This window comes from Thermobia domestica, chromosome 15, assembly GCF_964235325.1.
Source record: "Thermobia domestica chromosome 15, izTheDome1.hap1.1, whole genome shotgun sequence".
NCBI classification, from domain to species: Eukaryota; Metazoa; Arthropoda; class Insecta; order Zygentoma; family Lepismatidae; genus Thermobia; species Thermobia domestica.
In genome coordinates, this window is record NC_137468.1 from 128,063,973 (window position 1) to 128,091,819 (window position 27,847).

General features: G+C 38.7%; 2 protein-coding genes and 1 long non-coding RNA gene across 3 annotated transcripts in view; 2 read left to right on the top strand and 1 right to left on the bottom strand.

Moving 5' to 3' along the window:
* Window positions 1-27,847, bottom strand: part of LOC145671226 (cationic amino acid transporter 2-like) — a 1,570,353-nt gene that overhangs the window by 457,985 nt on the left and 1,084,521 nt on the right. The window lies entirely within an intron of this gene.
* Window positions 1-27,847, top strand: part of LOC145671229 (uncharacterized) — a 331,066-nt gene that overhangs the window by 113,017 nt on the left and 190,202 nt on the right. The window lies entirely within an intron of this gene.
* LOC145671227 (uncharacterized) lies at window positions 24,645-25,679 on the top strand. The gene is made up of 2 exons (XM_081740117.1): window positions 24,645-24,952; window positions 25,369-25,679. Exons 1-2 carry the CDS (start codon window positions 24,761-24,763, stop codon window positions 25,609-25,611), a joined length of 435 nt encoding a protein of 144 aa, XP_081596243.1. The 5' UTR covers window positions 24,645-24,760; the 3' UTR covers window positions 25,612-25,679.

The window sequence follows — 27,847 nt, forward strand, 5'->3', positions numbered from 1 at the left end:
TTAGTATACTTTGATTTATTTACATCCTGCACAGAGTTCCATGGGGCAAGCGATTCATCAAAAAAGCTGCGAAATGTTTTTCGTTCGTGATTTGTGAAACTGTTGTAAAACTTCGTCCTCCAAAGGGCAGAGATTTATTTGTGAGTAACCTAATTTTTCAACTCTATGTATTACAAAAGCCAATTAAACATGCATTTATTTGTGAGTAACGTATTTCTCCATCTCTTCCCTCTTTGTGTTTCAAAGGACTAAAGATATTTTCGTTAGCCATGGAACATCGATTTATATTATTTTCTCTATCATACCAATTTGTTTACAATCTCCGAATAGAGTTGTACGGTGCTAGCGATTCATCACAAGTTGGAAAAACAAGTACTTTCGTTAACCATAATGTGTATTTGATGAAACATCGATTTACCTCTATTCTTTGTAAATATCGTATCAGATTGTTTACAAGTTCTCATTCAAAAATCGACATGAGAAAGGTCAAAGCCTTCATATGACATATATTTGTGCATGATTTCAAGTCCTCGTTATCATTGCATCATTGTGATTAGGTCAGTTAGATATCTGCCACGCCAGTAGAAAACAGTTCATATGACATATACTTGTGCATGATTTCAAGTCCACGTGATCATATTTTTTCATTGCGATTAAGTCAGTTAGATATCGGCCAACCCAATAGAAGACAAAGTTCATATGACGTCAGTACACCGTGACCCTGCCTATCTCTCTCAGAAGTCATTTCAGTTTCACAGCCTGAAACGAAGGATGTCTCTGCACAGAATTCCCGCATGCATCTTTACAACGAGTTTCTAATGAAGCGAAAGAATGAAAAAGTCCCAATATGAATAAAGTTATGTCCCATCTTCACATGCTCACACACACTGTTCGAATAGGTATTATGAGCTTTTCTAAGTTCACACGATGTTCGTATGGTCCCTGGTTCATCAAGTAATCATAAATTCCGATGTATAGCTGGGGTTGCATGTATATTCTTATTTCACATAGGTATAATTTCATTTTTAATGCATTGGGGGATGCATTCGATCATTTTTCTATAGGTGGCCCCTGGAGGGTCCTGGCTTCATCAAGTAATCATATATTCCTTTGTATAGGTAGTGGTGGTCCCTCGTAACCCAGGGGCGTCACAAGCAGGGACTATCCGGTGTGTCCCTGGAGGGTCATGCGTTCAATGCTTCATCAAGTAATTACGAGAAAAATAAAAAATACGTACCAATTAAATTAATCGAGTAATTATTATGAGCTTTTAATATATCAGAATCATATAGGTTGTGGTCCCTCGTAAGCCATGGGCGTCACAAGCAGGGAAGGGTCCTGGGGATCAGGTGCCATATTTTAACAAGGAGCTTTTTCCCTTCTCACACAATGTTCAAGTAATTATTACGAGGTATTAAAAGATACGAAAGAATAAAAGTTACAAACGATTACATAAGCAGGGGCTATTCGGTGTGTCCCTGGGGTCATTCTTCAGGGGTTATGCTTTCACCAGAAAGGTCATTCAACTTCCTCCAGGAATAAAATCGTACCCTAACCTCAGTCACGTGATTGTGACACATACACACTATGTATCATGATTATATCATTATCAATCGTTAAACATTTGATATCTCTTATCAAGGGACGGCAATCTGTTTGAAGGATACAAAAGCCTATCATCCTACTCACCATGTAGAGGAGTACCGATATGATATTCATCGCTTGATAGATTTCACAATTATTATTTAAACTGAAACTACAAGTGGATATCTCTCTCTTTCTGCTTTTTCAGTTTAACGTTTCGTGGTTATGCCAAAGCGGCTAATAGAGACGTGCACCTATTGATTGTAGTGGAATCTGAACCACTTTCTTCGTTCAAGTTTATCTCCACTGGGAATCGCACCCAGGACCACACGCACTAAAGGACAGCGTGCTACCCACTAGACCAAGCGAGGGTCTAAGTTACTATCACTTCCCGTTTTAGTAGATATATAAGAGTGGAAATCTATCGTATATACTTGAGATACCTAATTGATTGCATGAAACCCCTTTCTTGATTACCATTTTTCATATTTGGTTTTATTAGGTAGTAATCCTCTGGAACAAAGAACGTTGAGGTTTTGAAAGTCTAGGTCGTGTTACATGAATAGTTTTCGTTACGTTGAGAAAGTTGTATCCGTATTCCTTGATATTGAAAACAAGAAATCGAAAAATCGACATCGAAAAATACCGACATTTTAAACTATGGATCGAAATATCGCAAGTCCTACCCACGACCCTGTGCACCAACGGTGCGCGTGCTAGCAATTAGGCTAGCGGGAAGAACTGTGCCCAAACTCACGAAATCGGCGCTCATGAGTTCGGAACTCACGCTCACTGGACCTCAACCTCACGAAGTGAGCGTCAGGTTGAGTGAGTATGAGGTCAGACTAGTGAGGTGAGCGTAAGATTGAGTGAGCGTGAGGTGAGACTGGTGAGGTGAGCGTGAGGTCAGGCTGGTTATGTTAGCGTGAATTTGAGTGAGCGTGAGATCCGACTGGTGAAGTAAGCGTGAGGTCAAGCTGGTTTTGTGAGCGTCAAATTGAGTGAGAGTGACGTCAGACCGGTGAGGTGAGCGGGAGTTTGAGTGAACGTGAGGTCAATCTGGTGATATGAGCGTGAGGTTGAGTGAGGGTGAGGCCAGGGTGGTTATGTGAGCGTGAGGTCGAGTGAGGGTGAAGTCAGACTGGTGATGTGAGTGTGAGGTTGTGTGAGCGTGAGGTCGAAATGAGTTTGTGAGTGTGAGGTCGAGTGAGCGTGAGGTCGAGTGAGCGTGAGGTCGAAATGAGTTTTTGAGCGTGAGGTTAAGTGAGGTTAGGTCAAAGTGGTCAACTCTGGTGGTAACTTCAGTAAGGAACTATGAGTAGTTTGAAGAAAATCTTGAAAGCGTTGTTTCTGAGCTGCTGTACGAGAATAGTAGTTGGTGTCTGCTAAGAAGATGTATGTTCTAAAGTTGAGATCTAGATATGTCAGAAAGTGATACGTAAGAGGTTGGGTAGATCGAACATATACGGTAGCAATGGTAATAGTATTTCCTGGAAAGTAGAGCGTCAATATAACGTGCTCGGGATATTGTTCAGGAGAAGGTGGTATGATATGGCGACGTGAAAGAGAGTGCTTAAGTTCTATTGCTGCACCACCACGTGCGATGTTTTCTGACAGATCAGAGCGTATGAGATGATAACGTGGAATATAGAAGCGGCCAGATGGTTTTAGAAATGTTTCATTAGAAGGATGCTATCTGCATTGTGCTGAGTGGCTAAATTTTCTAAGAGAACTCGGTTGGTAGGTAGCGAACGAATATTGCAGAATAGCAATGAAATAGTTTTCCTTCTGTAATCTGTACTATTCATGATGGGAGCCAGTATGGAAATGGAAGTAGGTAGACAGACCAGACTATGTAGCTGCCATGTGAAGCTGGAATATATCAAAGGAGGCTTTCGTTGCATGGTTTAGAATAGCCTCACGCTGCAAAGGAAAGCATTTTGAAGAACTATAGTGATGAATTTCAAAATAGTTTCCACAGTATGTGGTGGAAAGAAGAATGTTCGCGTGGTCGCTAAGATGGTGGTTGGACGTGATGAGACATGGACATGTAGAGGTACTACAGTCTCGGGTTTATCTGGGGGGCGCGGTGGCTCAATGGTAGAGCGTTCGCCTCCAGTGCTTGGGGTCCCTGGTTCGATCCCAGCTGGCGCCGTGTGGACTTTGTGGTGCACAAACACCGTGATCGTGGGTTTTGTTGGGGTTCTCCCGTTTCCTCCCACTTTCTTCATTCCACCATTTCATTCATCTCTCATCATCACCGTCTCCTTTAGCCTAACCGGCATAACCGTGGGACGTAAAACTTAAAGATTTCATTTCATTTCTCGGGTTTATCTGAAAGTGGTTTAGGTTTGCCCTTATACTTGTAGGAATAAGTTGGATGTTCCCCATCACAAGTGTTGCATCTGGAAGGTTCGTTGAGCTTAGGACACTCTTTTACTTTATGATCTCCTTTGCAATGTGAGTAGACGGAAGGATTTGTGCATTTTTTCGTTGGATGCGTATTATAAGTTAGCCAATTTTGATACTGTAGTGAGAGAGGCGGGGGAGGGGTGCGCGCAGGCTCCTCCCGATGGTGGCAACGGTAAATGTATACACCGTTATTTAGAAGATCGTCTACCCGTGTTGGATCATCTGTTAGAATTCTAACCATGTATATAGGGTCATTTGCATTACTAACACGGAGAGCTCTAGTAGGTTGAATCCCATCTTGCTTTAGTTCCTCTAGTACGTCTTGTTCAGTATAGGTAGGATCAATTCCACGGATAATTACAGAAAGTAATGGAGTACGCCGAGGCGGAGGTGGTGTTTCGATATGAGGAGTTGTAAGGAGTTGAATTTTCGTGTTAACGCCAAAGATTGCTGGTTCCACTTTACAGGTGATATGTTTATAAAGATCGTGGTTCTTTGTTTTTAGGATGATTCCGTTAGAAGTCTTGTTTAATTGATGAAGATCGAATCTAGAACAGTATTGTATTAGTTATTGGTAATTTTCTTTTATATCCATGAGCTCAGCAGGAAGATTGGTAAATAGAATCGCAAAACCCAAAGTAGGAACAACGTCCATAGCATCTTCAGAAGCAGATGGCGCGAGTTGGAGTTGGCTGCTAGCTGTACTAGCTCTAGGAGGACTGCGCAAAGCATCAATATACCTCAGTTTTTAAGGTAAGCGTGAGCGGTTTCTGTTTGGTTCTCGACCTGGTGAGAGGCTAGAGGTGGATGTTTGAGATACTGAACGTGCACGGCCCGTGGGCGGTTTGTTGGTGGGCCCATAACAGTTTGCGGTAGTTTATGCCTTTCAACTCGATGTTCTGGCGGATCAGGACCCGGCATTAGAGCGACTACTTAAGTACTGATTTGTATGATTGCTAGTATAGGTCGAAACTTGAGTAATAATAAGAGGTTAGAGTATAAGGCGATGCTCAATTCAACGAAGCAAGTAATATTATGTTTTGATATCACTACCAATAAAGGATAAAGCGTTACTCAATTCAACGAAGCTAGTAATATTAAGTTTTGAGATCACTACCAATAAAGGATAAAGCGATACTCAATTCAACGAAGCTAGTAATATTAAGTTCTGAGATCACTATCAGTGAAGGATAAAGGATTACTCAATTCAACGAAGCTAGATGTTGGCAATAATTAATTGGCGTGCTCGCTAAACACACAAGTGCTGCTGCTTCGCCGTATTATAAGCGAACTTTCGAAACCTGTTAGTAAGAACGAAAGACAAAGAATTCACCACAATGCAAAGCACTAGGCAAATACAAAAATAAGGTTTCACTCCGAAAGATGAAAATCTTTCGTCTATCCCTTTAATAGTATGACTGCACGAGTCTCAAGAATACGTGTGCTATCCCCGTTTGTACAGCGAGAACTATAAGTAGCAGTGTTGCCACACTTGGTACAATTGTGCCAAATTCAGCCCTTTTTGTCATTCATCGGCCCGTTGGTACCACGCTGGCATTTTCAGCCCTTCTTGTGAAAAAGTTGGTACAATTCTACTCAGTTTAGCACAATTTAACATATACTTGTCACATTTTCAAAAGTGTCAGTAAGACTTTCCTACATCTCACGTTACTCATACCATTGTGACTTAAAATTATTAATAATGTGTTGTGATGTCTTTCAGGGACGTTTCTAGGACGCTGGACCGCTTTCACATTTTCTACAAATGTCAGTTTACTTACCTGATATTCTTCATACAGTCTGTTATCCTTCTTCGGTCGTGAAATAAGCGAGAATAAGGCGGATAATTATACTTTATTATTTTATATTAACGTACTGTTTACACACGAACTCGGAGATGATTGATTTGTTCGTCGTTTTATATATATTTCGCCGTTTTCGTTTATTTCACTTCGAAATAAGGCGCGTTTGATTTTCTTACAATACATACCAAAGATGATAACCATTTTCCCAGTGGCGGATCTAACCTGGGGCCGGGGGCCTACCCCCACTTTTTTAGGTGACAAAAATAATTTAAGCTATTATATATATATTTGAAAGTTTATATCAAACTCATGATATAACTACTTATCATAGTCTGGGTTCTGCCTGGCCCCCGTTTTACCTTCTAGATCCGCCACTGCGTTTTCCCTTTTAATTTGCGGCCTCTGTTTATATTTCCTACATGTGAAAAAAGTTTCATTTACTTCCACGGTTTTTCGTGCCCCTACTTTTTGGATGTCTTTGAAAAGTAATTTTTAAAAATGTAGTTTCTTGATTTGTACTCTTGGAAGAGGGGGGAGAGTGTTCTAGAACTTTACCTCTTTTAGTTTCGTGTTATAGAGCCATATATTACACTGGTATAAAATAATGAATTCAGCCCTTTTTGTTCCAATTTGGTACTATTTTTCAGCCCGCTCCAGAGCTAGGACTGTGGCAGCACTGATAAGTAGGGTTAGGAATGCATCGTAAGTGACATTTTTTTAAGGTTAAAAGGATAGGAATCGGTAGGTTACTCATTTGTTCATTTCAAAATTGTATGGTTTTAGAGTGTATCCTGACAGCTATTAGAGGGTTACGCCCTATGGTACAGAATTGGCGACACTGGTGGATTATATCGTATAAGATGCCGTGACGACGCCAGAGGGGGCAAGGGGGGCGAGCGCCCCCTGGTGGCTATTCCTGCCCCCCTGGCTGACATCCAGACTGCCCCCCCAGACTCCTACAATCATAAAACATTCTACATATAGTATTTTATATCAGTATCATACATAACCAATTTCATTGTCAGATCGTACTATCTATGCATTTACTATGTAGCAGATTAGTCCTCAAGCTTTCTTCTTTGAGCGTCTGGGTACGCACGCATATTTCTGTTTTCTAATTTAGCACCTTTTCCGGTAAATTTTAGTTATAGTTCTTTCTTATGAATTTTAATTATTGTGCCTAGCGAACAATAGCAGATTTGGTCCACTTGTTTTCTTCTCATTGGATCAACTTCGGTTAGAAACAAAAGAAAAGTAAAATCAATTACATAACTTGTTTGTATTTATCGAGATTTGAAGTTTTTAGTTTCATATTTTGTTTTATTTAAAGGTTCTATACTTCTATTTCCTGAAACATTATTCTCGGCTTTCAATATTCAGGGGATGGGCTTATAACAGCCTCATTTGCAACTACCACGGCTTAATTTTTTCAAGAGATAAAAAAGAGTTGTGTTTTCCCTTCCTGCAAATGATAATAACAATAAATGTATGTAATTAAATTGATTATTTATTTAGCTCCCAAAAAAGGTATTATCAGAGTGCTGATCTTTAGTTGGTAATTGGTATGCACTACTGTTTGCTTACTTATTTTGTTTCAAAGTACTGACGTAACGTTTCCCATATTGACTAGAAATTTACGAGGAGCTGCTGAAAATTTCGTAGCCCAACCCAGAAGGAGTGCACGTGGAATGATGAAGTTTTACTTCTTCTACACTTCCCCCGAGAGTCAATATTCATATTCATATTCATATCGTCCTTATTGCAGAAACTTCCGGGGCCATCCAAAGCATTACAATCGTCAGATCTTAAAGTTACAGATTAAAATGCATACAGAATATTTACAGATATAGAAAAGAAATATATATATATATATATATATATATATATATATATATATATATATATATATATATATATATATATATATATAACTGTAATACATAACCTAATATATATGAAATCTCGATTGTAATTCCAATACAATACAAAGAATAACGATTACAACACAATACAATAGATAGCTACTCGTACTATACATGTCTATTCATTTTTCTCATATTTCTTCAATGCTATGTTATTTTTCACTTTAACTGCTTTGTAATTTCGTAAAACTCTTCTATATCATATATTGGATTATCTAATAAGAGCGATTTGAGCCCAACCCAGAGTGATTTACTTTTACTACCTTATACAGTGCTCCAGTTTTTGCAGAAACGTTAAAAAAAGCTGGAGACTTCCTTGCACTACTGTTCGTAGCACTACTCATATCAGATCTAAAATGGCGTCCTTTCAAGTGTTATTTAAGTTGGGAAATAAGTACAGGCAATAGTTAGACGGAGCTAAATCTGGGGAATAAGGATGACCTAGATATTGAAATCATAGATTATGCAATGCCAAGTGTGTTCGCAGGGGCTTGATGGACAGGTGTATTCTCCTGAGGGAACAGAATTTCTTTCTTTTCATTTTCCGCGGTGTTGAACTTTGAATTTTTCTTTCAGTTTTGTGAGTAATGTAGAGATTCTGGATTAAATATCTGACCGTTGTGGAGGTAGTCTATGAGGACGACTCCATACTTATCCCAGAAGAATGTTGCAGTTTCTCAACCTACTTCTGTGTCTTGAACTTCGTGGGGCGAGGGAGAAATGAGTGCTGCTACTCCATTGACTATTGTTTCATTTCAGAATCATAGTGGTACAACCATATTTCGTCCATGGTTACTATTCGTGAGCGAAATGATCAGCATTACAGTAAAATTGGAAGAATACTTCTCTTAATGCCGTCACTCTTTTATTCTCCTGACAGATTTTTTGAGAACCTATTATGTCGAGAACTTGAACATACCCAAGCCATTCGGAACTATGCTACGACGCGTTCGAAAAAAATGACCACAATCTCTGACACAACTTTTGCTGAGACGGTAAAAACTATGGAAGGGGGTTGCAGCCAGACCACAGACTATAATAAGTATATCGCGGGTTTACTATACACTTTAAAAAGTATATAAACAATAGCTTAAATTATTTTTGTCACTTAAAAACTGAGGTGGCCTAGGCCTCCCGGCCCCGGGCTATATCCACCACTGATCGAAATGCTGCAATTTTAAAGAATAATGTCACAAATTGCATCCATGATTTCGGGAACAGTCACTGCTTTCAGTCATCCTGGATGTAAAGCATAACTTGTTGAGAAATTGTCACGTTTAAATTAAACCACTCACTTCTTCACCACTGTATTTAACGGAGGAGAGTATCGTAGTGTTTCACCGATTTTTTCATTAATTTACTTCGGTGACTCTCCTTGGTGGAACAAAGGGAGGATTTAGGATTTAGATATCAGGGCTTCCGGCATCTAAGCAGGAGCGTCATTTCAGATTTTGCTTGGGGGGGCAAAACCCCTTGATATAAGTAAAATTTCGCGTTTTTCACCCATTTACTACTACCCTATTGATAAAATCTAAATAAATCTCAAACTCAGGGGTCAATTGCCCCTCTCTGCCCCCCCTAAATGACCCCCTGCATCTAAGGCCATTTAGTCCGTCACGTTTTGAGGGATGACTCCCTCGGCCAGCACACTATCCGGGGAAGGGAAGGAAGAAAGGATTGGGGAAGGAAGGAAACAGCCTGGGACCTATGTTAAGTACCACCCCGGCATTTGCCTAGTGGCAATGAGGAAAACCCAGGAAAACCTCATTCAGGGTGGCTGGCCTGAAAAAGCGTTTTACACTTTTTCGACGAAAACGTTATAGCAGTTGTGATCCGGATGATCGTGAAATTCGCTGTTTGGGCGCACACAATCACTTCAGAGGCCTGAGAAAGCAATAAGAATTTTATTATTAATATGAAAATTTGTATTTGTACATACAGAGATATGTTTTTCAAACTACAGTTCCATCTTTGTATCTAGTTCTTAATTCCTTCTGGGTTGGACAACGAGATTTTCAGCAGCAGCCTCTCGTAAATTATATATATACGTAGTATATAGTACTAGACAAATGTGTTACTTGTAGCATACGCGAAAGTAATTCAATTTAAGTTTAGGTATCAAAAGTTGCATTGAAAAATATTTCATGTGCAGACGTTACTTATTTGTTAGTTACAAATTTTACTAGAAATAAATTGATCATACAGGTCTAATATAAAAACAACAGCGAAATACACAATGTAATGTAATGTAAAGTAAGTCAAACATAATAAATGTCATTTTTGGTGTGGAAATTAGCCGCCCCCCGAAAATGTATCTGCCCCTCCTTTGCACCCCTAAGAACTTAAAGCTGGCGTCGTCACTGATAAGATGGTCTAAGTGCAGTTTTATAAACGAATAGTGCTGAAAGTAACAATAAACAAAACATTAAGTCAGTGTGGCTTTGGATTGATTGTTTTAACAAAAGAGACACTGACCAAAGCTTAAAACCCACTTTATTTTAAATTATAATTTGTAACTGTTTCGGATATCTAGCACATCCTTCTTCAGACACTATCGAAATTAATGAAAATACAGACATGTATATAAATGTTGTTATAACAAAGTTTAAATTCTTTAACCGTCATATATATAGTCATTGTTATAAAAAAGTTTAAATTTTGTCATACAGTATATAATTTTAATGTTCAATAATCAATTGTTAACAATATATTATGTCTGTTAAGAATTTAAAATTATAATCAGAATACATGTAACATTTAGTGGGAAAACTACGAAATAATGAAAATGGAGAAAAATATTTCAACGAAAATCCTTGCGCACTCTCAGAAAGGCCTGGACCCAAATGATTACGAATATTTTGATTGCTCTCACTGTAACAAAACATTTCCTACAAGAAAGGGTTTTAATATACACAAATCGAGGAAGCATTCTACAGAGCAGCAAAATAATAATTCGAACGATTTCTCTGAAGAATTAACACTATTAAAATCTAATACATGCTGGGGTGTAGCCAGCAGGTTTGGGTAGGGGGGGCCCGTCGTTTTTTAGAGGGGGCCAGCTACAATGTACAAAGCCAAAAAAAAGGGTTGCTGCTAGTGTTTTTGAGGTCTGAAAGAAAGGAAAATTTGGTTTTCTTCTGGAAAACTAAAAACACTATTTTAGCTTTTTATTTATTATTATTATTATTATTATTATTATTATTATTATTATTATTATTATTATTATTATTATTATTATTATTATTATTATTATTATTATTATCCATAAATTATATTCAAGATAGTTTTTATTATGCTTAATCAAGAACTACTGCCCGGGACCAAACGCTATACTTTTGCGCATAACTATAAAGGTAACCAAGAAAGTTCTGTCCCTTTTCGTGGAAGTCTGTGTTCAATTGGATCTCACACCGTGAGTTGAATGCGAGTGGAGAAAAGGCAAACGTCAGTTGTTGGTGTGGGTATATCCAACATACTATCTGGTTGTGGCAATTCAGACACACTGTGAACTTGCATAAAGACAGAGGGAACATAGGACATCCACAGAGCGTCATAAGAGCGTGTATGCTGAACGAGTTCAAATGGAGGTCAAACGCCGCTGTAGCGAGACAGACGATATGCCAGGCCTTTGGTGAGAGTGTCGTGACGACGCGGACATTGCAGCCATGGTTTAACAAGTTTAAGGACGATGACGAAACACCCGAAAACACCACGTGCCAGAAGACCAACACATGTACAAAGAGGAACTGGGACTACAATTCAGTGTGTGGAGAAACCATTCGGCAACACATCCATCAATTTGTGAAGCACTACAAGTTGGGTCAATGGGTCTCACATATTTTGACCCCGGGCCAGAAGGCAACGCGGCAGTCGCCTATGTTTATTTACTGTTTCGGAGCCATTTCTGGACATGGCGTTGACATGTGATAAAAAGTGTGTCCTATACGAAGCTCCACGGCGCCGTCATCATTGGTTAGCATCCCATGAATCGATTTCAAAACAGCCGAAACCAGCACTGTACCAGAATAAGGTCCTTCTGTGTGTTGGTGCATCGTGCATCGGGAACTGCTACCAGCTGGTCAGAGTATCAATGCAACTGTGTAGTGTCAGCAGTTGAGCTGTGCTCAACAAAAACTCAAAACTCTGGAGCCATCGCTTCTGAATTGCAAATGGGTCCTCGTTTACGGGACAACGCTAAGTCCTACGTGGCTTAGATGACTCAGGACACCATTTTCCGCCTTGGATGGGAAACAATATTGCAACCACTATATTCCCCGGGTATTGCACCGTCCGATTATCACCTGTTCCATTCTTTGAACAATCACCTTAGAAGACGCCAGTTCAAATCCCTAGTAAAAGTCCAAAATACACCTGATACTTTCTTCGTTTCACGGCCCACCAAGTTCTACCGCGATGGATTCCATGGCCTTCCAGAACGTTCTCACAAGTAAACCTTACGTTTGGGTGAATCGAGTTGCTGACTGAGACACATATGCGAAAGTAGTACTAAATATGGTCAGTATTTCAGTGAAGTTGTAGGTGCTAAGCTCCAGAGGTTTAGGAGATACAGCTACCAGAACATCGTATGGAAGTACAGTTCATGGAATAGTCTTCATACAGTTGGAGGTAAAAACTCTGTAAGACCTCTTGTAACTACAAAAGGTGAATAACAAATATATGGATACATATTAGGACTAGGGGAAAGTCATATAGTAAGGGTGTACCTGACGGCGGCCATCTTGAAATCCGCCATTTTGAATTAAGGTTAAGTTTTTAAAATAGGGATAGGATCATGTGATACATGATTTAAGGCGCAAATTTAATCAGAAGAACAATGGTGACGTTAATTTCGATTTACGCGCAATTGGTAAAAAGTTACAGGGAAATTAAATATTGTTGCAGCATATGTATTAGTCCTTTAACCCACCTTGTAAATTTTATGTTAATGATAATAATTAAATAAAAAGCAGGTGGATAAATATTAGGTCTATGGTAAGAGTTTATGCGATAACAAATGCTGATTAATGATAAAGCAAAAATGGTTATACCGTTGGATTTATGGTAAAATTTGCTATTAATAAGGTCTCAATGTTATGCGTTTTGTTTAAAACTTTTGTCTGATTCAAAATGGCGGTTTTGAACATGGCCGCCGTCAAGTCAACTCTTACCATAGACCTAATATTTATCCACCTGCTTTCTATTTAATTATTATCATTAACACAAAATTTACAAGGTGGGGTAAAGGACTAATACATATGCTACAACAATATTTAGTTTCCCTGTAACTTTTTACTAATTGCGCGTAAATCAAAATTAACATCACCATTGCTCTTCTGATTAAATTTGCGCCTTAAATCATGTATCACATGACCCAATTCCTATTTTAAAAACTTAACCTTAATTCAAAATGGCGGATTTCAAGATGGCCGCCGTCAGGCATACCCTTATTATATGACTTCCAACTAGTCCTAATATGTACCCATATATTTGTTATTCGCCTTTTGTCGTTACAAGAGGTCTTATAAGGCTTTTACCTCCAACTGTATGAAGACTATTCTGTACTTCCATATGATGGTCCGGTGGCTGTATCTCCTAAACCTCTGGAGCTTCGCACCTACAACTTCACTGAAATACTGACCACATTTAGTACTACTTTCTTATATGTGTCTCAGTCAGCAACTCGATTCACCCAAACGTAAGGTTTACTTGTCAGAAGGTCGTCGATGCTGATGGGGACTATTTTTGATCTTCCAGGTTAAGTGACATATCAGTGTTCGAAGGTGGTGGGTGAAAAAGCAACAAAACTTTTCTTGGTTACCTTTATATTTAAATTTAAGACCTTGTACACAGAACCTATCTACACAAGATTGATTTTCTTTGAAATTTCACTTAATTTCTATACGGTTTCCTGACAAAAATATTTATTATTCGTGACTAAAAAAACATAATTATTTTATTACACTGAGTAGAAATAAAAGAGAGAGTGAATGAAATCCAAATTAAATAAAACCATTGTTTCTCGCCAAATTTTCCACCCTCTATGTCTTTTAAAACACTTGTTAAAGCATATAAAAATATACTGTACTTACAAATCAGTTTAATACCTTTGTTTTATGGCTGTATTTGTAGTACCTTGTTAAAACATTTGTTTTCAAACTGTCAAATATAAATCGCAGTAAATTGTGTAATCTGCTGTCACAAAAAAAGTATCCTATGTTTCAATCGGTATAAGGAAGAGATACTAAACTATTTTTCGATCGGCATGGAAAAAAACAATATTTCTCCTTACTATTTTACCATAAGTTATTAATTGTCAATAAACTTTATTACTTTTAAATGAATGAAGCAAGATAATTTTACTATGATATTTTAAAAGCTGGTCATTTGGGGGGGCCAGGAAACCATTTGGGGAGCCCGACCCCGATGGGCCCCCCTTGGCTACACCCCTGAATACATGCATAATAAAGAGAATACCTAGATGAGCTAGAAGCGCTGAAGCAAACAAACTTGCCTCAACCATCGTTGATTGTGTAGACCAAAACGATCTCATCACTTGGAAGAAACTTTTCATTTTCGCTTTCTACCACCTTATAATTCCAAAAAAGCGTGCTGCAACTTCAATCACAAACACAATCAAAAATAACCTCAATGATTTACATGCGCCCGAAACACCTCCTGTTACAGCCGAAAGGCCGAAACCTAAGTTTGATTTGGCTAACAGGATAATATCTAAAATATCAGACTTTGATACAAGAGGCGCCTTAAGATGAATAACTTCAGATGATACGTTGGCACCTTCCAATGAAGCAACATTTCACTGCCTAGTGAACAAGCACCCGGCTCCATCTAGAGCCCTTGAAATGCCGGACCCCTCATCTAATCAAGACTCATCTGTATACGTAAATGAAGAAATGGTTCAGAAAGCCATCAATAATTTTGCGTCCGGCTCAGCGTCTGGGATAGATGGGATTTCCCCTCAACATCTAAAAGACAGTACCCGCATTTAGATGTGTTTTTGGACATTGGTATGTAAAGTGAGAATTATAGATTTTACACTTCTCATATCGGATAGGTAGACATCCTGTCGTCTTGGAAGGTTCAACACGATGGAGTTTCTTATAGATAGGAGCCCTATGAATTAATAGATAGTCTAAGCAACTTTAATCTTGCGATAGAACCCGAACCACGTAAGTGGGGCCATTGCTATTATAATACGAATGCACTTGTTAACCTCCATTCCTTCTTGTTTGATTTCTTCAAGAACCTCTTTGTCGCTTATTTTGGGTATTACTCCTCTGGTAACGACAGAAAACATGGGTGGTTTCGAGGAGGTGATGGTTGTTTTGTTTTCCTACCAGTTTATTATATTCGCAATTTTGCAAAAGATCGCATAAGATGCTTTGTTTTGGACTGTTGTACCGAAATTCGGGTCCTTAGAACGAATGATAAATCCATTCCGAGTTCCAACGATATTTTCCATGCTAGCTCGTGGTGGGTACTTGATGGTTTGCAGAAACACCGTCTTAGGAAGGGTGTATTTTGTATCGAAATCTGTCAGTAGAAACGTATAGATTGGTTCTTTGGTGTTGTAGAAATTGGAAGATGAAGTGCTAGCAGTGTTAATTGCAGAGTTTATGTTGATCGTTAGAACAGGAGAGCAGAGTCACAAGAATCAGTACGATCTCTGGGTCAAGTTACTCGCGAACTGGTGTGACTATCCCATGAGAGGTGCCTGGTACGACCGGAGCGAAACGCATTTTCACGGTCTCCTGCAGTAGAACCAGGAGCTGGTGGCCCCACGTACGGCGATAGATTATTCTGCATTGGTCCCAGGACTAGCACAACCTATCCGTGCGATTTGACTAGTATGAGAAATGAAGTGGAAATAATTATGAAGACGATGATATTTCAAAAATATAAGCGACCCTCCGAAAGTGTTAACTTTCGTCAATCCTCTAAACAACGTAAGTCTGCGATGGTTACAAGTGTGTATGCTATACCTGATCCTCGCTAACAGATTAACAGTTATAAGACAGATTGGGTTCAGCGCAAAGGTAAAGATTTGTAAGTGACATTTTTTGTAATAGTAAAGGTCTAGGGATTTAGGGAATTCTTTATTCATCATTTGTTGTCATGGGGATAATATTTCTAACCCTAGCCATTCGAGGGTTACGCCCTCTCTTTGGCACATGTGTTATTACGCATTAGTTTTATTGCATTGGTTGATGGACTGTATGCAATTGTGAAATGAAAAAGTTGAAAGAAATATATCTAAACATGAAATCGTGTAGAAAACATTAAACATGAGTGCGGAAAAAAGGAATGTATATACAATAAACATACATATATAAGTGGTGCAAGTAGAAACTTTTTTTTAGTATGACTATATAGAGAAAAGAGTGTACAGAGTTGTGTTTTTAGGAATAAATATAATGCAGATGAAAGATGAAATGCAGTGCATGCACGCCACAATCACAGACACAGTGTTAAGAAGACAAATGCAGATTAGTTCTTCTGTCTCGGGGCGGCTCGAGACTGAAGGTGACATGGGGAAAGACCAGTATTAGTGATGAAATTATATATGGTGCAACGATGGAAACAAATGAGGAAGATAATCTGGTATATGATAAATTTGAAGGATATCGCGCTCGTCGGCAGTAGGATGCTCTGTATTGAGATACAACGTAAGAAGGACATTTAATGGTGTGTGCAAGTACCTATACGGGGCGTCACTTTCAGCATCATCCTGTAAAGTATCAAGAAAAATGGGCGTGAGACTGTCAGACGAGAGAGTATGTATATCAAACGGATATCTGCAAGATGTTGAGCCAGTTGAGGAAAATCGATATGCTCATAAGTGAGAAAGTTGGGATATGGCAGCCTTGTGCGATGCGCAAGTCGAATTTCATGACGTTGGAGTATTGACAATCGGTCATAGAATTTCGTGGGAGCGTTGCACCAAGCTATGTGTTCAAAAGTTAAGATGGGCCGAAGGAACATTTTATATGTATTTAGTAGCAATGGCGCGTCTATGCCCCATGTAGTTCCAGTTAGGCGACATAGCATATTGAGCCAGATAGTAGCCTTTGGGATATTTTCTCAAGATGAGCCTTCCAATTTAGTTTGTAGTCGAATATAACTCCAAGATATGTAGCCGTTGAGATAGGTTGAAGATGATGGTCATTAAGTGTGATTTTGAGGTTTCGCGGATTGCGATTAACCTTGGAGCAGCGTTTCGGGGGTAAGAAGACCAATGCTTGTGTTTTCTCGCTATTGACAGTAAGCTTCGACATTTTGCATCACTGCATAAATTCGTTGAGAATGGATTGCAATATCGTGCTGATCTGATGCAGAGTCTTGCCGAGAGCTAGAAAGGCCTTGTCATCGCCATATTGAAATAAAAACACATTTTGCATTGGTTTAGGTATATCAGAAGCATACAGTGTATATAAGAGCGGACTGAGGGAGGAACCCTGTGGAACGCCACAATATGGAAATAGCAGATCCTATGTAAACATATCCTATACGATTAGTTAAAAAGGAATATATAAAACGTAAGTAGCAGATCGGGAGGTTAATCTTCTATAACTTTTGAATAAGGCCATAATGCCATACTTTATCGAAAGCCTTTTCAAGATCCATTAAGACTAGGGAAGATGGAGAAGCCTTGTTTTATTGATTTGTGATTATTGTAGATAGCCGAAGTAACTGATCGTTAATTGAAAAGGCTGCTCGAAAACCTGCTTGGTGTATGGGTAGTAAGTTATGCTCTTGGATATGTAAATGGAGTCGCTGGACAAAAATTTTCTCGAACAGATTACTGAAGACTGATGTCAGTTGTATTGGTTGGTAAGACGTCACTTCGTGTGCAGGCTTATGAGGCTTAAGAAACATACAGATTTGGATACTTTCCAATCCACAGGGTAAAAGCCTGTACGGAGGATAAAGTTGTAGAGTGCAACAAGTTGTACAAGTAAAGAGAGAGGAGCTTCTTTAATTAGCCGTGCCGTGTCTTTAATTATCCAGTACGAAATATGATCGATGCCGGGTGCAGTATTTCGTTTCTTACGAAGTGCACGTTGAAGTTCATGGGTAGTGATAGGTGCTGTAAGAGGATGGCCGATGTCTATGATGTGTGAAAGTCATGGTTGTAAAGCTGGAATAGAAGACAAGTCTGTACGTTGACGAGGATTATATGATATTGCAGGCGTAAAGACTGGCTGTAATTGTGTTGCAAAAGCATTAGTTTTATCTTGGTTTGTAAATAAAGGAACAGCATTATCCAAGAGAGGGTACGATATTTTAGGGCTTTTGCCCGTTAGTCCAATAACGGCTAGGGGAGGCTTCATCGTTGAGTTTATTACAGGCACTGATCCAAGTGCGACGTTTGTATGTTGTGAGAGAATTTGTAACAGTGCGTTGGCATTTTCTGTGTTGATGAAGACATTCCTCGTTGCCCCTTCGTTTATATTCTCGAAACTGTTTTCGTGATTTCTGTATTAGAGGGACATAGTCTGGAGACAATTTTGGCTTAGACGGATAAATTTTCTCTACAGGTATAGCTTGTTGAGCACCGCTACGTACGGCGTCTGTGATATGGTTGACAACATTATACATTTCAGTTTCTGAAGTTGGTGGTTGAAAAGTGGACACACGGATATTCACGGTGTGTCGAAATTGAGGCACACAATTGAAATCGGCTTTATCATATCGGTGGATAATATGAGGTTCTAATTTTTGTAGAGATGGACGAATCTTTTTGATGGTGATTTTGATGGGACAGTGATCGCTCCCGATCGTGTCAAGAACCTGCACCTCACAGTCGTTCATAAGTGTGAGGGATGTGATTACTACATCTGGGGTTGTTTGACTAGCTGGTCGAGTGGGACCAGGAAGATTGTGAATGTGAAGTTGTAACGTATTGGAAACAAAGCCCGTAAAGCGTTTTTTTACTCTAACGCTTCTGCTATGAATATTTATGCCAGCCATAATGATTATATATTTCAAATTATGGGCTATATAATCGAAGAAAATAAATGGTATTGAATGACCAGGGCGTATATATATAGTAGCTACATTAACTGTAAGAGAAGGATAATATATGGAGAATAAGAGGTGTTCAGAAAGCTGTGCAAATACAGTAGGATATTACTGTCGATAATGAAGTTTGGGAGAAAAAACAATTAACACTCCTCCTTGAGCACGTGCGTGTATATCGTGGTAATCACGTCGTTGATGTTGGTAGCCAGAAAGTCGTGCTGAAGAGCCTGGTTTTAAAGCTGTTTCGTTAATTGCTACTATATCGATTTGTTCTTCTAACAGAAGAGGCTCTAGAAGTATTTTATGCTGATGGAAAGATCTGATGTTGAGAAAAAGTAAAGTCAGAGCCATAATATGTATTGGTATATTGGTTTTAGACTGCTGTTTCTAGAGGTGTGATGTGGAAGTGAACGAAAGGTCCTGAATATGTTGCAGTAAGGTTAAGGTTAAAGAGATATTTGGCTGATGAAATGGCAACACGAAGTATGTGCTCACGCTTAAAAGGAAAAACATTTTGTAACACAATTGCGATGTAACGAAGAAGATCTTGGACAGAGAGAGAGGTTGTGCGAGAGACTGTGAGGGTGGAGTTGCTTTGTCAAAGCTTTGTACTGGCACTGTTAATTCTAGTCGTTCCGGTTCTGCGCGAGGTTTTCCCTTACAGCTGTTGCTGTATGTTGGGTGATTTTCGTTACAGGTGCAACAGTTTGGTTGTTGTTGTTGATTTTTACATGGTTTTGTGTCGTGAGGTTGACCACAATAGCCACATTTAGATGGATTAGGGCATTGGTTTGTAAAATGAGCGTTATAAGTTTCGCATTTCTCACACCGAAGTGGTAACGGCCCTGGTGAACCATGAGCCAACAGATAGTCAAGAGAGGACTTATTTTGCGACAAAACGCGTACCATATAAGTAGGGCCAGTGCTATTTTAAATGCTAATGCATTTGTTAACCTCAATTCCTTCTAGTTTGAGTTCTTCAAGAATTTCTTCATCGTTAATTTCAGGTATCACTCCCCGGATAACAACAGAAAACATGGGTGGTTTACGAGGAGGAGGTGGTTGTTTTTTCTTCCGAGGATGAGGTGGTTGTTCTTTCTTGCTTTTTTTCTGCTTGTTTCGTTAATTTAGTTGTTTTACCAAAGATTTCGTAGGACGCTTTCTTTCGGAGTGTTATGCCAAAATCCGTGTCTTTAGAGCGAATTATGAATCCATTTCTAGTTTTAACAATGTTTTCCATACTAACTCGAGGCAGATATTTGTTTACTTGTAAGAACACCATTTCAGGATGAGTATACTTGGTATCGAAATCGGTGAGCAGAAAAGAATAGATTGTTTTTTGGATGTATAAAAAGATGAATTGCCAGAACCAGTGTCCCTAGCCGAGTCCAGGTTAGTAGGCAGAACAGGAGACCGAGATATATCACGAGGTTGCTTACTTGATTGAACAGAATCAGCAGAATCATTACGATCTCTGGGTCTTGTTGTTCGTAAATTGGGACGACTGCCCCATGAAAGATGCCTAGTACGAAAGGAGGGAGATACATTTTCACGCTCTACTGCAGAAGAGCTAGGAGCAAGCGGCCCCACGAACTGGGGTAGGTTCCTGTTCATTGGTCCAAGGACCAGCACAACCTATCCGTGTGATTTGACAAGAGTAGTGATGAAAATAATAATAATAATGATGATGATGATATTCCAAAAATACATGCGACCCTCCGAAAGTGTCAACTTTCGTCAATCCTCTAAATAGTGAATGTCTGTGATGCTCACAAGTACGTATGCTACACCTGATCCTAGGTAACAGATTAACAGCTATAAGAGAGGGTGGATTCTACTCAAAGGTAAAGATCTTGTGACATTTTTTTACCGGCCCACCATCGGTAAGCAACTACCCAAAGACGGTTACGCCCTCTGTAGGGGAAAAGTTGTGAGCTAAGCAAGAATGGTTTTTAAACAATTGTTGTGGGGAGCTTAGGGGTTTATACATATTTGCATTTACCATCGCCTTTATTAAGTATGTTACATCATTTGGTCATTATGATCTTTTGATCATAATCATGAGGAAGGGTAGAAGCTAAGGGATGAGAATAAATTGCACTTTCACATCACATCAACGGGGTAAATGTTAGATAGACAGATGCAGGTTAGCTTCTCGCCTAGGGGCGACACTAGGCATTGATGAGGGACAGTGGGAGCCCTGTTAGATACAATAGGTGTCACTGTGCATGTGATGGCCAAATGTAAGGAAGAGTTTCATCGGGGCAATATAGCTGGTAGTAAGCAAAATCTGGGTGGTCTGGAGGAAGAGTAAAGCGATAAAGAGTAAACAGTAAAGCGAGAGGAGTAGGAATAATCGGTGTAACCAATGGAGGGGGACTGCGAGCATGTGCTTCAAAAGTATCATGGAGAAGGGGTGGATTGAGTTCAAGGCGGCGCCAGATGTACAGGTGTATTTGGTGCGAAGGTCTTCAAGATGGTATAGGATGTGGGGAAAACTGGGTCGCTCATACAGTTTTCGGGTGGGACTGGGAAGCTTAACTCGATAGGCAATTCGCAAGGCATGGCGTTCAAGAACTTTGAGTTTTTCGTAATACTGAGAGGAAGCAAACAGCCAGGCAGTGAAACCAAACGTGAGGATTGGACGGAGGAAAACTTTGTACGTTTCCAGAAGCGTGTCGGTGTTAAGTCCCCAAGTAGTGCCTGTCAGACGCTTCAGTAAGTTGAGGCGAATATACGCTTTATTAGTAATGTCTTTTAAGTGAGGCTTGCAGGTGAGGTGATGATCAAATCTAATTCCAAGATATTTAACTGTTTTTGCAGGTACTAAGGGTGTGCTGTCAACTGAAAGATTGAGAAGAGTAGGGTTGCGCTGGATACGGGAGCGAGCGTGAGGTGGATGGAAGACTATTGTTTGAGTTTTAGACGCATTAATTTTCAAGCGCCAGTGATGACACCACGTGACGAATGTATCGATGGCTTGTTGCATAGAGACGTTGATCTGATGAACAGTTTTATACGTGGCTAGTACGGCAGTATCGGCGTACTGGAACAAATGAACATTTGTTGGAAGAGGGGGAAAGTTAGCGACAAACAGAATATAAAGAAGGGGAGAAAGTGCAGTCCCTGAGGGACACCAGAGTGGATTAATATAGGAAAATACAAGGTGGAGTTAATGTAAACGTAGGCCAGGCGACAGGTAAGAAAGTTGAAGATGAATCGGATGTAAGATATGGGAAGTTTAAGCTTATTGAGTTTATAGACCAGTGCAGGATGCCATACCTTACCGAATGCCTTTTCGAGATCAAAGAGAACTAAACAGGAAGGGCGTGAAGTATTGTAGTGATTGGTAATGTAATTACTGAGCCTGAGAAGTTGATCGTTGATACTATAATATGGACGAAAGCCAGCTTGTTGAAAGGGGAGTAGGCCTCTAGACGACATAAAGATATATAAGCGTTTAACTATGATGCGTTCGAGTATTTTACTAAAGGTAGATGTGAGCTGGATTGGATGGTATGACTTGGTGTCGGCGGGAGGTTTCTGTAGTTTCAAAAACATGAGCGTCTTGGAGGTTTTCCATTGAGCGGGAAAGTAACCAGTACGTAGGATGAAGGTATAGATGGCCGATAAAAGGTATAGAAGGGAGAACGGACTCTTTGATCTGGCGCTATATAATGCTGTCCAGTCCAGGAGCAGTGTTGCGTTTGTTTGCGAGAATCGAGGTGGTGTCTGGAACTGTGATGGGTGCTTTAAAGGAGTGTCAGGAAGTATGTGATCTCTATGGGGTTGAAGATTAGGTGAGCTTAGGTTCTGATGATCAGCTGAATGTGGGCGATGTGGGTTTGTAGACGGGAGAGGAGTAAAGCTACCTTGCAGATATTTAGCAAAGTCGCTGGCTTTGTTGAGATTAGTATGTAGAGGTTGATTTTGGTCTATGAGAGGATAGGTGGTACGAGTGTTCTGCCCAGTAAGTCTTAAAGCGCTTGCAGTACTGACTTGGGTGTGCTGTAGTGCATAATTGATTACAAGTTTTGATCCAAGAGCGTAACTTGTATTCCTTAAGGTAATTGCGGACTGTGCGAAGAAGTTGACGATGATGGTGAAGGGACTCGACATTGCCAGTATGTAAGTAATCTCTGTATAACTAACGGAAGCGCTTAAGGGCATACACGACGTTCAAGATTTTCGTAAAATAATGGGAAAATATTTTTGATTTTTATTGGAAGACTGATAATGATGATATTTATATCGTTTCTAAATATTTTTTCCGAAGATTAATTAATTAATTATGAAATAATTAACAATTAATTAACGATAAGCTATTCCTACTTTTCCACTAAATTAATAAAGCAAGAACAGTGAAACTAAAACATATTACTCCCTACACTTTCTCTAAGAGATCTAGTAACTTTACAAAGTTTTGTTCTTGTTTACTTAACTTTTATGTGACTTTCTTTGAAGAAGTGCGCAATTCAATTACAACAATTCTCGGCAAAACAAAGCGCTGCAAAGTAACACTTTTTTTTCACTTTCCGTTACACTAAGATAGTGAATATGTTTATGAATTAATATATATAGTTCTATAGCCTGAATGTTGTCCTTTCTTTTGCAATAATTATTTACTTTTAAAATTGTACGTATTTCGAGAAAAGTAGGAATTTATTACAACATTCGATAATTTTGAATTTCCCGTCGTACGGTGGCGCCGCCATGTGAACTGTAGCCATACTTCGTCCATAAGCGTAGAAAGCATCAGTGTTACTAACCACTTGCTGCTCTTTTCTATTGTGAAGGTGGTGCGTGATTTTCTATCCGTGATAATGGCTAGAAAGAAACGACTACTGTCAAAAACGAGAAAAAGAAATAAGCAATTTAAAGCACGTCGTCTAGCGTGGAAACTACGAAAACTTGAATGTGATAATGTACCGGTAAATGCCGTTACAGAGAATTTGGAAGATACTCCACTACAGGGAGACAATAGCCTTCGGACAGACATCGGTGAAGAATCTACGAGCTCTTCTAGAAGTTTTCAGCAGGAAGATAGTTTTAATATGAGGTAAGGATGTTTACTTAATAGTTTATATATTTTCTACACAAAAAAGCAGATTAGAATTATGTTTCTTTCAAAACTAATAATAATAATAATAATAATAATAATAATAATTAAAATTAATAATAATAATAATATGCTTATTATATTACTGAGAACAGCTATGTAGTAAAATTACAGCACTACGTTTTACATATCGTATGTAGACAGTGGTGTGTTCACACCGGACTCGGATATCTGTTTGAGAACTATATCCTGTCAAGAAAGTAACTTTGTATATGAACAAGTTAAATGTTCATACAAAGACTGTCACAGAATACTTTTGTACGTACAAAGGAGTTATTACGTAATCAGATTAGGAGAGAGGGCGGGTCTGCGATATGATTATTTTTTGTTACAAGGGGAGGGGGGCAACGACTCCCGAAGAAAATTTTCTGGGGGGGGGCGTATAGTTGGAGCTGGTGGAATGGGAAAAAATGCAACCCCGGGTCGCAATGCTGGGTCTATACATTATACATTTTCGTGAGTCAAGGGAGGACCGTGCCCCCGTCCCCCCTTAGGGCGCCCATGGAGGGAAGGTATAAGAGCAGATTAAGTAATAAAAATAAATCATTTTAAAATTTAAATTTCGGATTGTGATTATTAATTTATAGACATTTAATTTTGTGTCTTTATGATAAAATTGGGAAAGTTTCTTATTCTCATATTGAGTTCTTTTTCCTCCACAGTACCGAAATCGAACCATTCTATGTTATCGAACCTGAAACGGAAGTCACCAAGAAATCTGAGTTAAGTGGCCGCAGAATTGTTGATTTGGAACACGTCCTTCGGTGGTCGATGACATTACAAGATAAACACCGTGAAGTCTGCACTTTAGGGAAATTGCGGTATCACAAAGAAAGACGTGTTGGTCTCCGTAGTTATATCAATTTCAAGTGCAGGGTATGCAACAGAGAAATAGTCATTCAACTGAAGAAACTCCCAGGTCAAAAGTTATGACAATAAATGAAAGTGCAGTTTGGGGTACTCTAACAATTGGAAGTGGTTATTCCCATCTTCAGGAGCTACTCAGTGTAATGAACATTCCATGCATGAGTAATGATCTGTTTAGTAAAACTGAACAGCACCTAGAAACGGTAAGTAATACATTTGTTTGATATGCAATAAGAATAGGCTTACAATTTCCCTCTAACAATAACTCATTCTGGAGAAAACTAGAATACTTCCTTAAACTTTATTTTGGGCCTACAACATTGTAAATTTGAACATTCAAAATTTATTATAATTACTACGTTTGCAATTGTCTTTCTAGATCTGTATTACTTACATTTCTTAAATTATAATGGAAAACTGGAATTGTAGTTCCAAAGTTTAAATTATTTTTCTATTTATTTATTTATTTATTTATTTGTATTTATTTATATGTAGTTGATTTTACATTTTCAGTAAAGACACCAAAATTGCTTCAACGCATTTTGGATTTATGTCACAAACCTTTCGACTAAGTTTGTGCTAGGAAGTCATTCTTTTTTCTATTTCTAATTGTCTGCAGGTTTGGGCTGATAGTCTATGGTCTCAAATGAAACAAAATGGAGAAAAAGAAAGACAAATTGCAATCGAGAAGGGACATGTTGACCCCGATGGTGTTCCATACATAACAGTGTACGTTGATGGTGGCTGGAGTGAAAGGAGTTATGGTCATGGACATAATGCAGTTTCTGGAGTCAGTGGCGGCGGTTGGACGTTAAAAGTGGGGGGGCAAGACATGATCTTAACAATTGTATATCAATGTTAGATTTCCTGGTTGTTTCTAACACTGTTTGATGAAAGGTTGTATAACTAATAGGATACTATCTTTTTTCACTTAAAATGCTGTATATCGTATTTCTATTTTATTAAGTAAATTCATGAGAGCAATACAGGTAGGTAGTAGCTCTTTATAGTCTTAAACAACGAAAGTGTAAGAAGAGATTTGAGTTCTTGCTCATGAACATCTTAAAATTCTGTCTGGAAAATTGTGCGATCAGATTATTTAATAAATTTGCAAAACAAATAAATAGAAGGGATAATATTAATCATAGTAATGAATAATGACGCTTTGTTTTACAGAAGTTATATTGAAACTGAGAATTAATGAACAACTTATACTTTTAATTCCGCACATGCCATTAAATCAATGTTTTTACTCTTAAAAAATGAAATACAATAAGTACTGCAAGCATATGCTATGACATTTAAAGAAATATGCAATTGCAATATTAGTTGCTTTGAATTGCAATTAAAACGCAATTCCTGTAGCTTTCTTAACTCCACGGGAAGACAAATATCCAATACGTATTCACGCAACGGCAAATATCATATGGCACCATATTTTTCTATGGAACAGTAATACATACGAAACCTTTACTAGGGTGTGCACATTCTGGAAAATAAGTGAAAGTCAGGGAGAGGTCAGGGAATGTATCAAGTTGTCAGGGAAATGGCAGATTGGTCAGGGAAAGCCAGGGAAAAATCGATTTAGGTCCATTGTTCAATTACTGAATTTATGAAATAGGGTTGATTTCTTTCCTGTTACTGGATGTAAAATGTAGTGTTCTCAATAATGATATTGAAGGCGGTAGTATTCTCTGATATAGTTGTTGAAACTAATTTTCTGCGAGAAACACATATCTAAGTGCATCCTGGCATATTTGCTCAAAAGGGTAGACGCTGTTCTAGAAGAATTGCATGGTGCAAAAAGAATATCTGGATAAGTGGCTGAGAACGCGAAGAAATAGTATCTCCGGCTCACAGTGAAAGCTCAGACTGAAGAATTTAAGGAACACTCGAATGAATTCATAGCCAATGATAGAGATGGTATTCGACTTGATGAGTTTTTTTACTTAGTCTTAGGAAATGGGAAGAACTTCGTTGACTTATGGTCAGTTATGAAATTGTGTTTTATCTTCTTTCACGGAAACGCATTTTTTGAAAGTGGTTTCACAATAAATAAAATTCTCATTGTTGAGAACTTACAAGAAGAATCTCTGGTGGCTCAACGGATCATATATGATTCTGTGATGAGAATAGGTGGATCATCAGGATTAACAATTACAAGAGGTATGATAAATTCAGTGAGAAGTCCAATGAGACAATATCAGGTGTATTTGGAAAGGAAAAGAGAAATAAATGCTGGAGACGAGAAGAGGAGAGAGAAACGGAAGATTCAGCAACAACTAAAGGAGCTGGAGGAAGAAAAGAAAATTAACCTGCGAAGACAAGGATATTCAGATCAATGAGAAGAAAACTATGCGAGAAAGTATGAAAACAAATTTCTAAATGGGTTGCATTTAAACTGCACCAGCAAAAGTATGTGTTACATAATGTGTGTGTGTGTGTGTTTTTTTTTTTTTAATAATCAGTAAAATCATGTATGAACTGTTTATTACTATAGGCAATATTATAATGCTGTGTAATTGGTATTATAATGTGTATTTTTTTATACCTTAAGTACTCTGTATACTGCACACTTTCGTTTGTAACTTTACATTTTGTGTAATATGTAGGCCTAATCAATATCGACCTAATGCATATGTTTGTAAATTTACATTCCTTTGGAAAGAAAATAAAAAAAGAAAAACAGGAGCGGAAGAGAACAATGCCAACTATGGGAAGTGTGGAGGCTGGGGTTTCTTTCTTTTTTCTGGATTTTTAACTTATTCAGGGGTCAGGGAAATCTGGAACTTTCGTCATGGAAAGTAAGGGAAAAGTCAGAGATCTTTTCTCCAAATTGTGTGGACATCCTGTTTACATTTCCAAATGAAATTATATAAATTAGGACGTCACTTCAAAAAAGTGGGAGGGCAGCTGCCCCCTCGTGCCTCCCTAATCGCCGCCCATATCTGGAGTGGTAAGTTGTTCTACCATTAACTTACAAGGCAGGGTACCCAGTAGGGATGCGCACGAGGCGAGTCGAGACAGAATTTTCCTGACAAAATTCGAGTCGAGACACAGCTCTTCCAATAGAGAAGAATACATTTTTCGAGTCGAGA